Source organism: Strongylocentrotus purpuratus, unplaced genomic scaffold, assembly GCF_000002235.5.
Source record: "Strongylocentrotus purpuratus isolate Spur 01 unplaced genomic scaffold, Spur_5.0 spur5_scaffold_14, whole genome shotgun sequence".
NCBI lineage: Eukaryota > Metazoa > Echinodermata > Echinoidea > Camarodonta > Strongylocentrotidae > Strongylocentrotus > Strongylocentrotus purpuratus.
Window position 1 is genome coordinate 36,406,121 of NW_022145599.1, and position 15,183 is coordinate 36,421,303.

General features: G+C 36.8%; 1 protein-coding gene and 1 long non-coding RNA gene across 2 annotated transcripts; both read right to left on the reverse strand.

Annotated features, from left to right (window-relative positions):
• Positions 1–9,406: 9,406 nt before the first annotated feature.
• Positions 9,407–10,808, reverse strand: LOC115923681. The gene is made up of 2 exons (XR_004064052.1): positions 10,511–10,808; positions 9,407–9,722 (listed from the first exon to the last, which is right to left on the reverse strand). It is a non-coding gene; the product is annotated as an uncharacterized LOC115923681 (long non-coding RNA).
• Positions 10,809–10,821: 13 nt separating this feature from the next.
• LOC105443515 lies at positions 10,822–14,010 on the reverse strand. Its single transcript, XM_011676760.2, has 4 exons — positions 13,928–14,010; positions 12,768–12,950; positions 11,404–11,507; positions 10,822–11,011 (listed from the first exon to the last, which is right to left on the reverse strand). Exons 1-4 carry the CDS (start codon positions 13,977–13,979, stop codon positions 10,868–10,870), a joined length of 483 nt encoding a protein of 160 aa, XP_011675062.1. The 5' UTR covers positions 13,980–14,010; the 3' UTR covers positions 10,822–10,867.
• Between the last annotated feature and the right edge of the window lie 1,173 nt (positions 14,011–15,183).

Consider the following 15,183-nt stretch of genomic DNA (forward strand, 5'->3'; position numbering starts at 1 on the left):
CTATGTGCTATTATTTCATGCATGTAAAAACTAGTGATTCAAAAGCGTTATGTTATGTACTAATACTAGGGACATAAAAAAGTGGAAGAGGGAAACGAGTAGCTCCAGATTAAAGTTTTTATTGTCCATATATAATAACAGAAATTCAATTCCTGTTGGTGTTACATACATACAATTTGAACAAAGGCAACATATGATATATACATTAAACAACTAAAGTATTCATACCCTTACCAAGTTTCGTAAATTTTTAAGTATGTGAAAATTTGATTTGTCCCGTTTTATGTTTCTTTAGAATGTGTCGTATCAAATCTCACTTCTAAAAGTATTAAACCAGTCCACCTTTCATTCTTTACAAAAAAACACAAAAGACATCAAATCTATAGCGGGGTATGTATAATTTAGTTGTTAACTCACTTAACTGTATGCTGAGAGCCAGAAGGGTGTCAAATTAACGCTGAAAAAAGGATGAGTAAACATCTTTCCAGGTCTTGACAGATGGTACATAATAATAATAATTTTGTTCTGAATCACATCATGAGCGCATATTAATAGTAAACTGAAATGGCTAACAATGAAATGTACAGCCCTTGTCAAGCAATCCTTCATTGTAACGTTTGAATTTTAAATTACAAAGTTCTTATCTTTATTTTCTAAAATGACAAACACTCCTAACCAAGGTTCTATGTTACTAGATAGTTTTACAAGAAATTGGTTTCACATCACATTCATAAGACAGGGATTTAAATGTGCATTATCTTTCAATAAACCCTATTTTTTATAGAACAGATAGAACTAGATGGAATTCGACTGCGCGCAGTCGAAAATGATGCCTCCGTTATAGAGCAATTTTACAAACCAAAACAGAAAAAAAAAAATTGAATTCACGTTCAATGGTAATCCATTGACAGGTTCTCAGAATATTGTGATTACAAGCAATTTCTCATATACATATGTGACCCTTTGATCTTTGACCTCATGACCATAAAATCTACTCAGTTCATTGGCTCTGCAAGATGTTCTGAGTTAAATAGTAATCCATCTGTCAGTTCTAATGAGAATGCGTTCACAAGCTATTTTTGCATACATAATGGGCCCATGACCTTTGACCTTTGACCTTATGAACCAAGAATCTACTCAGTTCATTGGCTCTGCAAGTAACAAACATGACCTAATTTTGGCATGAATCTGTAGCGACAAATGTTACAGTGCATTCATTTATAATTCACTGGTATACATATTGTGTTTTTAATCCAAAATGGCCGCTTTAGAAGTCATTGAGAGTTCGAGGATTTGGTATTACGCCATGTCCTCAGAACTGGTTTTAACTCGATTTATTATATAACGATGTTTATTCATTAGTATTTTGATCACATGACCAATTAACATAGAGGTACGCGTATTTATTCATAAGTATTTAGATCACGTGCCTTATTAACATACATGTGCGCTTGTTTTGAACCAATCGCGCTGTAGTTGATTGGCGCTCTTCTGATTTTCCTGTGCGGGAATCAGTGAGCTGTTTTAATATTGGTATACACACATGCTGTTATTGTGTTGATATTTGTACCTAGCAAATTGTATCCAACGAGGATTGATCTGCTACGTCCCCGGACCATTCCCGGTGGACGTGCTCACCTATTTACATCTTGTACGTTTTGCAAGATATATTTTGACTCTCTCGATGTTCAGCATTGACGACACTTTAATTCACCAGCAGTGAGAATAGAACATTTAATATGATCTAACGTTTTTATCACCTGCATTATTGTTTGACAACCTTTTATCATCGACTTCATATGATATATATTGTCTCGACATTTGATTCTTCGACCTGCATCGCAAGTCACTGAAGTTGATCTATTGACATTGACTGCATCATCATTGTATTCATCTGTTTATACTGATTCATCATCGTCTTCATCACCGTTGTCTTCATCATCGTCGACTTTATCATCGCTGTCTTCACCAGCGTCGTCTTCATCGTCGACTTCATCATCGCTGTCTTCACCAGCGTCGTCTTCATCATTGTTGTCATCACCGTTGTCTTCAACATCGTCTTCATCATCGTGGTATTCACCTAGCGTCGATCATCGTCTGCATATCCTACGCGATCGACAACCAGCTCGTCGACCACTGTTTTCGACTAGCTAGTTTCTACATCTACCTAGAACTTGAAGAAGATCTACTTTGAATTCAACTCCAATGACTCACGTAACGTTAATTATATTGTGATTGATGCTTTGCATTGTTTATCATTGTGATGCCTTATTTTGACTGACTGAGTGCCTGTTGTTGAGTGCGTACGCTTACTAACACATATTTTACATGTTTATAATTGCACTAGTTCTAGGCCTATACCTGGTCTACTGATCTAGATCTGCTATAGTCTAGATCCACCGATATATTGTTGTATTCTCGTGTTGTGCATTCCGTACACATACACATGTAGAGATTTGTTTAGTGGTTTCTTGACCCACAATATGTCGTGCCTATGTAAGTAAATCTAAACGCTGTCTAGCTTAGATTTGAGTAGTATTTTCTTGACTGTTATTATTCATGCAGTGTGAATGATATTTAACTGACTTGTTTTAGTACTGTCTTAAGTTGTACTGAACAGGACTCCTGATATTTCGAGACTTGTATTAAGCGGTAATCATTAATACCATAGTGACTAAGTTGAGTCTTTACATTAATGTGCTGTTGGAAGTTATCTATGTTTGATTATTAATAGTAACTACCAAGGGCCTAGTGATAGTTTAATTGTCTGTCACTGTTGAGATAGACAGAAGAGGTTTCTGATAATTCTGTAATCATTGTTTCTTATGTGAAATTATAGAATATAGAACCAGTTTTTAACCATAAGCAATTTGTCTGGATGTGATCATTTATTAAGTGTTTTCTTGTCTGGAGGGATACTGCTTTTTAGTAGTTTAATTAAAAAAGGGAATTATGTGGGATTACTAGTTAACACGCAACATAGTCCATACCCCATGTAGTTTTCTAAAAATCCATCAATCGGTTCTTGAGATAACGCGATCACAAGCTGTTTTTGCATTCATAATGTGCGCTGTGGCCTTTGACCTTTGACCTACGTGCTCCAAAATCTAATCAGATTGTCTTCCTATGGTGATACACACTATCATTAAGTTTGAAGTTTAAATCTCCAGTGGTTCTTGAGATATTATGATAACAATCTCAATGTATGGAATTTCATAAGTTGACCTCTGTGACCCTTGACCTTTGACCTACGTGCTCCAAAATCTAATCAGATCGTCTTCCTATGGTGATACATACTATCCTTAAGTTTGAAGTTTTTACATCTCCAGTGGTTCTTGAGATATCATGATAACAATCTCAATGTATGGAATTTCATAAGTTGACCTCTATGACCCTTTACCTTTGACCTATGTGCTCCAAAATGTAATCAGATTGTTTTCCTATAGTGATTTTTTTTTTTTTTTTCTCTTTAACCTCAATCAGAGGAACTTTATTATTCAAATTGACATTCCTTTTTGTTTCTTTTCCTTCAAATAAACAAATTCAACTCATATACAATCATAAACAAATAAAATATTGCAACGTCCCATTAGTTTGTTCATGAGTACATCTGTTTTCGTTGTCTACAGCATCTCAATTAATTTCTGTACCATATTGTTATTTTCTCTTTTAATACTTTTACAGTTCAAATAAAATGTCAACTCATATTTAAGACTACGATATAGAGTTCTCGCATGTGTTCTATTAAATGATTGTAAATTCTTTATGTGGTTTCTATATATTACATACTCAGCAAAATTTATTATTAAATTTACTAAATGACAAATTGAGTTTTCAACTTCATAACCAAGTATTAAAATCTGTTCAGTCATCTGAATATTTAGACCACATAAATTGAAGATTACACCTGAAACAATTCTCCAAAACAATCTTACGTTTTCACACTCCAACATCATATGCTTAGTGGTTTCTAGCGTATTACATATCTCACATGTATTATAATCTAAGATCTTCCATTTGCATAAATTGTATCGTGATGGTAAAATCATATGCAAAAGTTTAAAGTTAAATTCTCTGATTTTATTATTCCGTACAACATGAAATTTAAACTGTAGAACAGATGACCAATTAAAATCCGCATGTAAGTGTAGTCGTTGTTGCCATGCGTTTAAAATATATGGTTTTTTCTTATTTTTTTGCACAATCAGTGAATATATTATTTTCGTATTAAGTTTTGACAAAACTATCATATCCCCTGTCGAAATCTCAATGGTCTGTAAATCAATTACTTCATCACGTTCTACATCTTGTGATTTACGCAACCATACCAAGGGGAAAGCCTTTTTCAACATAGCAAACTTAAAAGCAAATAACATTTTGGGTAACCCATATCTTTGGGCAGTTTCGTCAGAGTTTTTCCATCGACCGTCATTAAGAACATGGTGTACTCTTTTTATTCCTCCTCTCTCCCACACCTTAAAATGAAGCATTCGGTTCCTTATTTTAATATTACTATTATTCCATAGTATCGTTCTCATTATGTTATTCGTCCCCTCAATATTTACATATTTTAGTTCAGACCATGTACAAAGCAAATCAAAGTAAAAATATGGCAAATTTGCTGTTTTACATAATTTTTCCATGTCTTTCTTGTGACAGTTAAATTCTAAACTTAAGGGTATTCCCCCAACCTTGTCAATCCAATAGGAAAACAATGTTTTCCATGAGGTATTTTGACAGTTCAAATATTTCATTATCCATGAAAGACGCAATGCACTAACTCTAGCTTCCAGAGCAATCATTCCCAACCCCCCACTTGTAACATCATTAATACAAATATTTCTTCTTATTTTTTCTGTTTTTGAGCGCCACAAAAAGGAGTATAATAACTTATTAATTCTTTTGATGGCATCTTTGGGTGCTGGAACAGCAGTAGCCACATATACTATTTGTGATGCAGCTAGCATCTTTATAACTGTGATTTTCCCGTAGTACGTCAGATGACGCATTTTCCACAAATCCAAAATTCTTTTAATCTTGTCAATTTTTCCTTCCCAATTTAGTGTTTCTACTTCTTTTATATTCATCCCTACATAAATCCCAAGAAATTTAAATGGATCGTTTGAAAAAGCCAATCCTTCAATTTCATTTGCATCACATCTTTGTGAAAGCTGCATTATTTTCGATTTATCCCAATTCACCAAAATACCAGCATATCTGCCAATTTTTTTTATTTCGTCCATTGCATGTCTCACTGACGCAAGTGAACTGAGTGTCATTACCGTGTCGTCTGCATATTGTGCAATTTTAATTTCTGTTTCAAGTCCTTCATGATTTTTATCTAGAACTTGTATACCTTTAATATTTTTATTTTTATTCACCTTTAACGCTAAGATTTCTGCAGTAATAATAAATAACAATGCTGATAGTGGGCATCCTTGCCTTACACCTTTCTCAATTGTGAAATTTTCTGAGAGCCATCCATAATTCATAACACTACCACATGCATTGTGATATAGTGTGCGAATCCATTTTATATATGTATCTTTGAACCCAAATATTTCCAACGTTTTAAAAAGAAAAGAATGATTAACATTGTCAAAAGCTTGTTTGAAATCGATAAACATAATAATACCCGGAACATGTTCTGACTCACAATAGTCTATTATATCTTGTATAAGACGTACGTTTTCAGTAGCTGACCTTCCTTTCATAAAACCCGACTGATCGACCGATACTATAGTATTTATTACACGCTTCAGTCTATGTGACAAGGCACGAGCAGCGATTTTGTAATCGACATTGAGTAAATGATATTGGCCGCCAGTTGCCAAGGCGCGTCTTAGGACCTTTTTTATACATAAGAGTAAGAACAGATTGTTTTTGTGACCATGACAACTCCCCATTACAAAATCCCGTATTCAGACTTTCCAACACCAGGTCTTTTATCTCTGACCAGAAACATTTATAGAATTCCACTGTTAGGCCATCACTGCCTGGCGATTTATTATTATTCATGCCTTTTAATGAGTTCCAACATTCTGCTTCAGTAAGTAAACCTTCGCAGCTGTCTGCTTCTTCTTCGCACAATGAATGAATATCTATGTTTGTAAACACGTCGTGAGAGCTATATTGATGATCATCGATTGAATACAAATTCGTATAATAACTATGTATGTGCTTTAAAATATTATCTTTCTGAATTTTCCCATTAACTTCTAAAGAGTCTATTTCTTTTTTCTGGCCCCTTCTCTTTTCGAGTTGCAAGAAATATCTATTTGATTTTTCACCCTTTTCTAACCATTTCTCCCTTGAACGTACAAAAGCACCTCTACATTGATATGTATACCATTTGTCAATATTATTTTTTAGTTTCTTCATTCTATCGTTATCCTCTACAGATAGGTTACATTCATTTTCACATAGATCTCTTAATTCTTTTTCTAAATTAACAATGTAACATTTTTTCTTTTTATTCACATCTATTGCATATTTCATACTAAATTCCTTTATCTTTATTTTACAAAGTTCCCATTTTTGTTGCAAATCTAAGTGTCTATATTCAAGTTTTAGTTTTCGAATAACATCTGTGACATTTGTTCTATATGTCTCGTCCTCAAGCAGAGAGCAGTTTAGTTTCCAAATACCTTTCCCACGCTTCTGTTCATGAACCTTAATCGTAAGTGAAACAGCATTGTGGTCACACTTTAATGCAGGTCTGATATCGGTTGAGTAAACCCTGTGCATAAAATCAGCTGGAACAAGCCAATAGTCTAATCTTGAAAACATCTTTAAAGAAACCTGTCTCCATGTAAACTGTCTTTTATCTGGATTTTGCTTTCTCCATACATCAATCAAATTGAACAAATGTTGAAAACATGAAAGATTACGCTTACGTATATTTATTTGTGAAATACCCCTAGTATCTAATTTTCGGTTTTGGACACAATTAAAATCACCACCTACAAGAAGCACATCATTATGGTTCTTGTACTTATTTGACCATATTTTTAAAGTTTTAAAAAACTTTTCTTTCAGCGTACTCTTTGTTGGTGCATATATATTAATACAAAAGTATGATTTACCATACAAGCAAAACTGTAATGCAAGAATTCTTCCGTCTCCTCGTGTGAAAGCTTTTACTGATATCAGTGAACTAAATAATCGGTTGTGTATTAGAATCACGACTCCTTTTGAATGATTTGTTCCATTATTGAAGTAACATGCTCCGTTCCACTCTGATTTTATTATTGATTCCAGATCTTTTGTTACAAATGATTCTTGTAAAAATGCGATATGACATTTTTGATCATTAATCCAGCGAAATATTTTGCCTCTTTTAGTCTTGTCTCTTATTCCTCTTACATTGAGGGACACAAAAAGTATTCTTGATACTTCATTCATCGTTTCTTGTTTGTTTTTTCAACAGTATTTCGTCATCTTTGTATTATGTAGCTTTGCTATTTTTTCTTACTTGAATTTCTTGGCTTTACGGGTGCTGGTTTCTTCTTCAATTTGCGCTGATTCTTGGGATGTGGTATCGGCTCATCATCGCACTCGCTTGAAGATTCCTCATCGCCACCCGAATCGATTTTCCCTGATGCATTGCTGTCGCATTCTTCGCTGCTGTTGATATGTGACGTACTAGCTACGCTAACTTTTGCCGATGTCACATTTGATGCGTCGCGTACTTTGCTGGCCGATCTCGTACCGGTTGCAACGCTACTCGTGCTGGCATCTGCTTCAGGAGCCTTGTCCTTTCTTTGGACTCCGTAGCGGACGTTGGCGATAAAGTCCTCGAGACTTGTCTGTCGCGTCGCTTCACGTTCCTTGCTCATCTTAGCTTGATCGTGCGGTGCGGATTTCCCCTCGGCGTCAACTTGTGGCGTTGCCACGTCATGATCGCGATGGTCGTTATGATCGTTAGCAGACGACGCGTCATTCGTTGCCATGGCATTACGCAACATGTTGGAGCCTTCGGGACATGCGCTTTGGATGTGACCGGATTCCTTGCATTGTCGGCACCGTACGTCATTGGTGCACGTCGAAACATGGTGACCTGCTTGTAGGCATTTCGAACATGTCGCACTTAAAGGCTGACCTAGATGATAAATGCGAGCAACAAAAGAGCTTACAAAAACCAGCTTGCGTGGTAGTGGCTGTGATGGTGGTCGAATATAGAGTACTCGATCGCCATTCAAGCAGCTGGTTAGCTGACCGTTGACTCTCAACTTCTGACGTATGATAGAACCAACAACCTCGGACTTCCTAGCTTGTAATTCTGATCGGATAACATCATCGTCTACCGAGAGAGGAATGTCCTTTATTGTGACCCTTGTTAAATTGTCCTCCTTTTCTCTGGTGAAAGGGTTCAAATCATATACAGGGGCAATGGCGCCTCGCACTCCCAACCCATTTGAAATTAATCGAATGCGCTCTTTGGGGCAGGTCAGGTATATTCGCCATAGACTACGTATCCGCTGAATTCCGGCAATCTTGTCCCTTTTCCCGCCTTTGGCAAGGGCAATGTACAGTTCCTCACCAGTAAGCGCTTTCTTATCGGTATCTTGCACATCATTCTCACGGAGAAAAACAGGTTTAGGCCCCGTTGGTAGGAACGCGTCGGGGCGTGGCGCCGTTTTCTCTGCATACATAGTTCAATGTAGAATTTTTTTTTACTCACATAAATTGCAGGAATTTCCAGGACGGTTGTCCTTTTAATCCAAAGGGTATATCTCACAATATCTCACAATATAGGTGAAAAACTTCTGTCAATTTCTGTTTAGCAATCACAGCTGATGTTCGAGATATTTCACGATTTTAGACCAAATTTTAAGAGAAGTCAAATACAAGCGTCGTAACACTTGAAGCGCCCTCTCATGTATGGAATTTCATAAGTTGACCTCTGTGACCCTTGACCTTTGACATACGTGCTCCAAAATCTAATCAGATCGTCTTCCTATGGTGATACATACTATCCTTAAGTTTGAAGTTTAAATCTCAAATGGTTCTTGAGATATCGCGCTAACAAACTCAATACAAGGAATTTCATAAGTTGACCTCTGTGACCTGTGACCTTTGACCTACGTACTCCAAAATCTTATCAGATCGTCTTCCTATGGTGATAAATACTATTCCCGAGTCTTAAGTTTAAATCTTAAATGGTTCTTGAGATATTGTGATAACGGTCAAACGGGACGGACGGACGGACGGACGTACGGACGGACAACCCGAAAACATGATGCCTCCGGCACCACCTTCGGTGGCGGAGGCATAAAAATGTTTTCATAGCTCATTTTTGAACTCCACTACAGTGGAAATTGTCTGTACACTTTCTTTCTATCACTCATTCTAAGTTATCAAGTCAGCAACAAATGGCATAACAAAAGTCTAAAACAAAATAATATCAGATGTGTATTATTTATTTTATGGAAAAGTGATGAGGATCTTCTTATTTGATAGAGACTATAGTTGAATGCTGGAGTTGTAAATGCTAATGACCAGTCAATAGCACTATATAATGACTGTTTACACATTCAGAAAAACTAAGCCAAGCATTTCATTGGGACCTGTTTCATCACTTATCATTAAGGCTATTTAATTAATGATACGCGGAGATCAAAATTCTTTGTCTTACAAAAGCTAAAATTAAAACTCAATGCAAAGACCAAGGCTCTGGTACAAATAACAATCTGTTGATCAATTGTTTACTTGATTTAACCCTATTTTAACTGGGCTATTTCAGACCAGGTTTCTACTGGGGGGGGGGGGGTCAATTTGACCCCCCCCCCTAAGATCTCGGCCGTTTCACCGCCGATCGCCGCGAAAATTTGCATGCATGTCAACTGTCAAGTGAAGTGTATAGAATAATATGGTAATTTCAAATTTTTGAAAAATTCACTCATTTGCATATTTATGGTAATTTATGCAAATAAGGTCATACAATTCACATTTCTGCCCATAAATCATAGATTATTCATATTAAAGTATTCTTTTTCACTACATATATTTATTAGACCATTTGGAATAATAATACAACACAAAAAATTGGAAGAGCCAGGTTATTCCTTATGTTATCTCTTGTTTTTATAATTTCTTATGTATTTCATTGTTTTTTTAACTTATGTATTTTATTGTTTTTGTTGTTTTATTTCATTTATAACTACAATTCAACTATTTTGACCCCAAAACAAACATCTAAACTTTAAACAAGACTGAATAACCAATGTTTAATCTATTTTTAGGAAAAATGACTTTTACATACGTTTTGTACACAAATCACGAAAATGAGCGATTTTCGGGCTGACATGCAAAGACAAAAGGTCACGTGACCTTGTTAACTTAGGTCCGATTTTCGAAAAAATTGTTTTAAAAGATGCGTAAGACTCAAAAGAAAAAGTCATGAAAGGAAAATTTTATATCTGCCGCGGTTTTGGAGTAGTCGCCAAATTTCTACAGGGGGGGGGGGTCAAATTGACCCCCCCCCCCCCCAGTTAACATAGGGTTAAACTGAGGTTCTTCGATATGGTTACAAGACTGCACAAGAATTTTCATAAGATACTCTACACTGTATTTACACATCTCTCACAAGAAGTTTGGAGCAACTTTGGCAACTAAATCAGCAGATGTCATCCATGTCCCATACAAAAAGAATCAGCTTTGGTTTGTGACAAAGTTAAGGTGAAGAACTTTTCTCTGCTGTTCCTTACGCAACGATCTAGGCAGTAGTCTGTCAAATGTTGTTGACTGCTAGACATAATACAGGGTATTCAGATGCATCCGTCATAACAATTCTGGTGAATTCAAGCTACAGTGTATAGTCACACACTCTGCATAAAAGAGTTTGAAGTCAATAATGAGTCAACTATCATAAGGCGGCATTCTTCTTCTTAGGCACGTAATCTTTGTCAAATAATGCAAAGTCCTCCTCTGTGAATCCGCCTTCTTGCTCTGTTTGCTCCTCTTCCTCTTCTTGGTCCTTGGCTAACTTCCCTCGCGAGTGCTTCAGAATCTAGAAATAAAAGCAAAACAGAAATTTGTTGCATTCATTACACCATAGAGGTTTGCAGTATGACTGCTTTCACACATCTCATGTTATGCCCTATGGTATAAAACAAAAGCAAATTGTCAAGTAAATCTTAAATCCATAGAATGAGTGTATTTTGATCACTTACACAATACATACATACTCAAACATACATAAATAACATGAAAGAGTTGTGGATTTAAAACATGGTAAAAGAAACAATACCATTCACTATCATTTAAACATATACAGATTAAGGGCTTCATAGTTTTGGTTTTGATTTGATTGAGATATTACAGAATGGGCACACAATAGTCATAAGATGGACTACCCCTTTAAATGTTGGTAATGACCATGTATTCCTGAGTCTAACATACCTGTGTGTAGAACCCTGATGTCTCTGGATTGCTTCTACTTAAACCTAAGAGCAGCTGCACATTCTCCTCTGTGCAATCAGATGGCTGGCACTTCTTATACGCATCTAGGAAGGAAACAAGAACATGCAAACAACAAAGATTATTTCAGTTCAGGTAGTTGAGCCATTGTTTACCGAGTTTATATTAATCTCATAGGGTTGTATTCTCTTAAGTTAAGCCGGGACTAAGTCCAGACTAAACAAGAATTTTAGTTCACGCTTCTATGGAATGCTAGGTTTCATCTTCCTCCTTCAATATTCACGACAAAGATAATCTACCAAAGACTTTGTTTAAATTCAGTTCATACTCATATCATATTTTTCTTCCCATTTCATTGCAAAATTAATTTTTAGGACACTTTTCATTGAAGGATTAAAATAATCTGTACAGGGTAAATGAGTTGGCAACAGGCACTCCATAAAAGTGTGGACTAACTTAGTATGCGCTAACTTAGTATGCGCTACCGTAATACCACCCATAGGCTTTAAATGACTTGGGCAGCATTTCACCAAATTGTCACAAGTACGGTTTCATGGACATCCTATCAAAATGCGGTTAAATTACAATACATGTGTTTGAATGGGATGTTGGTGATCTTGTACTTGTAACGGTTTCGTGAAATGCTGCCCTACTGGGCAATGTGTTAACATGAAATAGGAAAGAAATTTTATGAATATGGTCTTGTATTGCTCCATCTGCAATAAAATATTTGGATGTTGCATCTTTGATTTCCAATGAACTCAAATGTAAAATTCTGAAAGGAATTCCAAATGAAGGCTAGAGCAACAATATCTGCATCTAGTTCATCCGACTGCAAGCCCAAAGGGGTTCCACCTCAAAACGCTTCTAAGTCAAATCAGCTGAGAATTCATCTTGATATTTGTCAACTAAATCAATGTAATCTGATGACAAGTCACAGTTCCCAGCATTTCATATTTATAAACAAACTTCTCATATTTTTCCCTGATGGATTTCCGAAACTTGATTCGGATCACAATTTTATCTGAAATATGTTCAATTAAGGGTTGTTGTAGGAACCAACTCATTGAAGTCATAAGCATGTCAATCATCCAATGGATTATATGCTGTTTGGACACAAGACAAAGAACATATGAGACTGACTTTCTTTATGGGCCAACAAGATTTCCTGTTTTCCCTAATTTGAGTGATTTTTATCAAATTTTACCAACTTTTACCAGACTGGAAAGCAGAGAACTCACTTTGATGGTTTTTCCTGATTTCTATGATAGCTGGTAACTATTTTTTTTTGACCTTACCAATGGTACAAATGGGCTTTAGTTCAATGTAATGTATTCAAATCTTACCAATTGATGATTTGATTTTGCCTTCCTTTGCTGTTGGTTTCTTGATCTCTCTATGTCTGATCTTGTTGAGTTGTTTCTTGACTCCTTTCTTGTTTGTGTTGATCTTCTCCATCATGTCTTCTCTCTTCACTGATGATGGTCCTTTCTTCTTTCTATGAGATACAGCACCCCCAAGCTCTGCCACTAAAAAGATAATAAAAAAACATATTTAAAACTTCACAATGCTTCAAGTTCAAGTTCATTTTATTCAAAACCACACAAAACATGATTATAATCTTTTACGTAAAAAAGAGACTGGTATTACATTAACCAACATATTAACTTGATTACATCATAAAATGAATGGTTTTAGGACCCCTGTAGAAGATAACATTATTATGAACTTGTAGCTTGCGCAGTTTTTCCTTCATAATCATTTTGCCTTCAGCGGGATGATATTTAGATGATGTCATGCGCAGCAAGAGTTTAAAATACTAGCTTGCAAGATTTTCAACATGGATGTCGATTTTGACCCATAATTTCCTGAAAATGGACCATCAAACGGATTTATTCAGTCAAATTGGTAAGTGGAACCGACGTATAATAGCCTAGGCTTAATTTTACAAATAGAATAAATCGGATATGCATCAGGTAAAATGACATTCTGGGGGCATAGAAATATGGCCATAAATGGCCATGGTGCTTGAAGGAGAATGCCCTATGGTTGACTTCCGTCTCTAAAGAGAGGAGCCGACCCTACACAAAATCAGAGGCCAACGAACAAAAGAGACAGAAATTTCGGTCTAGGACTGGGCTAGACTAGACTAGTCTATAGGGTCTAGTCTATGATTTAAAAAAAAAAAAAATTGTTGGTCATAATAGTCAAAATTGACATATTGATTGCCATAAGACAAGTGATAAACCAACAACAACAATTCAGCGCTAGCGCTCTGAGGTGAGATTTGAGTCGAGCCCAGACTGGCCAGAGATAGCGTCTCCTGCCTGCCGCCACTTTGCCGGTGCTACTTGACCAGTGTCCGATGGACGGATGGAGAATCTAGCGACAGTCAGAGCTGAGTTGTTGGACGCAAATCATCACACATGTCACACAGTGAGAAGTGACAGTACACAGAGAAAATTCGAAATAATATCATTCAAATTTCAGAAAAAAAAACAATTACCAGATTCATCTGCGAACAGTTCCAGGCCTTTCCGCACCAAGGAAGTTGACATCTTCTTCTTTTTTTCTCGTCAAGGAAACATGTGTTGCATGTAGTTAATGCGCACGTGAAATGATGGTCTTGGCCATTTGCGTATAGAGATTTGAAATATAATAAAAATTACAGAAATTTCAGAAATTTAACCAAAAATGATATATTAAACATTAAAATGACCTTTCAAAATATTCTTGTAGTATTTAAACAAAACTAACACTCATTTAATGCCAAAGCGAACCCAGTGTTTCACTTTTAAGGTACATATAATACTCCAAATGTTCGAATGAGTCTGTTTTAGTATAGACTATTACCACGGTTTGCTGCCACGAAGCAGTCTTTGCTGAACATATCGACCAAATTGATATGGGTGGTGGTGCATGGTGGATATGCTGACCAGTGATGGTGGAGAAGATGGAGATTATAAATTATGTTGGTGGTAGTGGTGGTAGTAGTGGTGGTGGTCCAGTTCATGGTGTAGTTCAAGTTGGGGGTGTTAGTGGTGTTGTTGGTGGTGGCTGACATGGCTGATGGTGGTGGCGCCGCGAGAAAATGACTGTAGAGATGTTGGTGCATGTAGCCGGTTGATGGTATTAATTAATTAAGAAATTAGTGGCTGAGGTGATGATCGTAAGTTGTGGCCAGGCGCGTACGCAGGATTTTTTCGGGGGGGGGGGGGCAGGGGGGAGGGGGGGTGAGAGGGCATATTGTTTTGTTTTTTTGGTCCCACAAATTTTGCAACAACTCAGCCGGCCGCTGAATAAGCGGGGGGGGGGGGGGTGAGAGGGCATATTGTTTTGTTTTTTTGGTCCCACAAATTTTGCAACAACTCAGCCGGCCGCTGAATAAGCGGGGGGGGGGGGGGGGGGGGGGTGAGAGGGCATATTGTTTGTTTTTTAGGGTCCGAAAAAATTTCACAACGACTCAGCCGGCCGCTGAAGAGCTAGCGGGGGAGATGGGGGGGGGGGGGGTAAGAGGGTATACATATTTTTTTTCTTCTCAAAATTTGGCCGATCGATATTTCGTTTCGTTGGGGGGGGGGGGGAGGAGAGTAAGGTCAGTTTTTGGGGTCACCCATTACCACATTAAAAAAAAAAATATTAGAAAAACAAACCCAAAGGGAGTGGTTTTCCTCCAAAACACACAAACAAAGTTAAGGGGGGTCACCCCCCCCCCCTGTGTATGCGCCTGGGGACACTTTTTTTTTGGTCCCCAAAAAATCG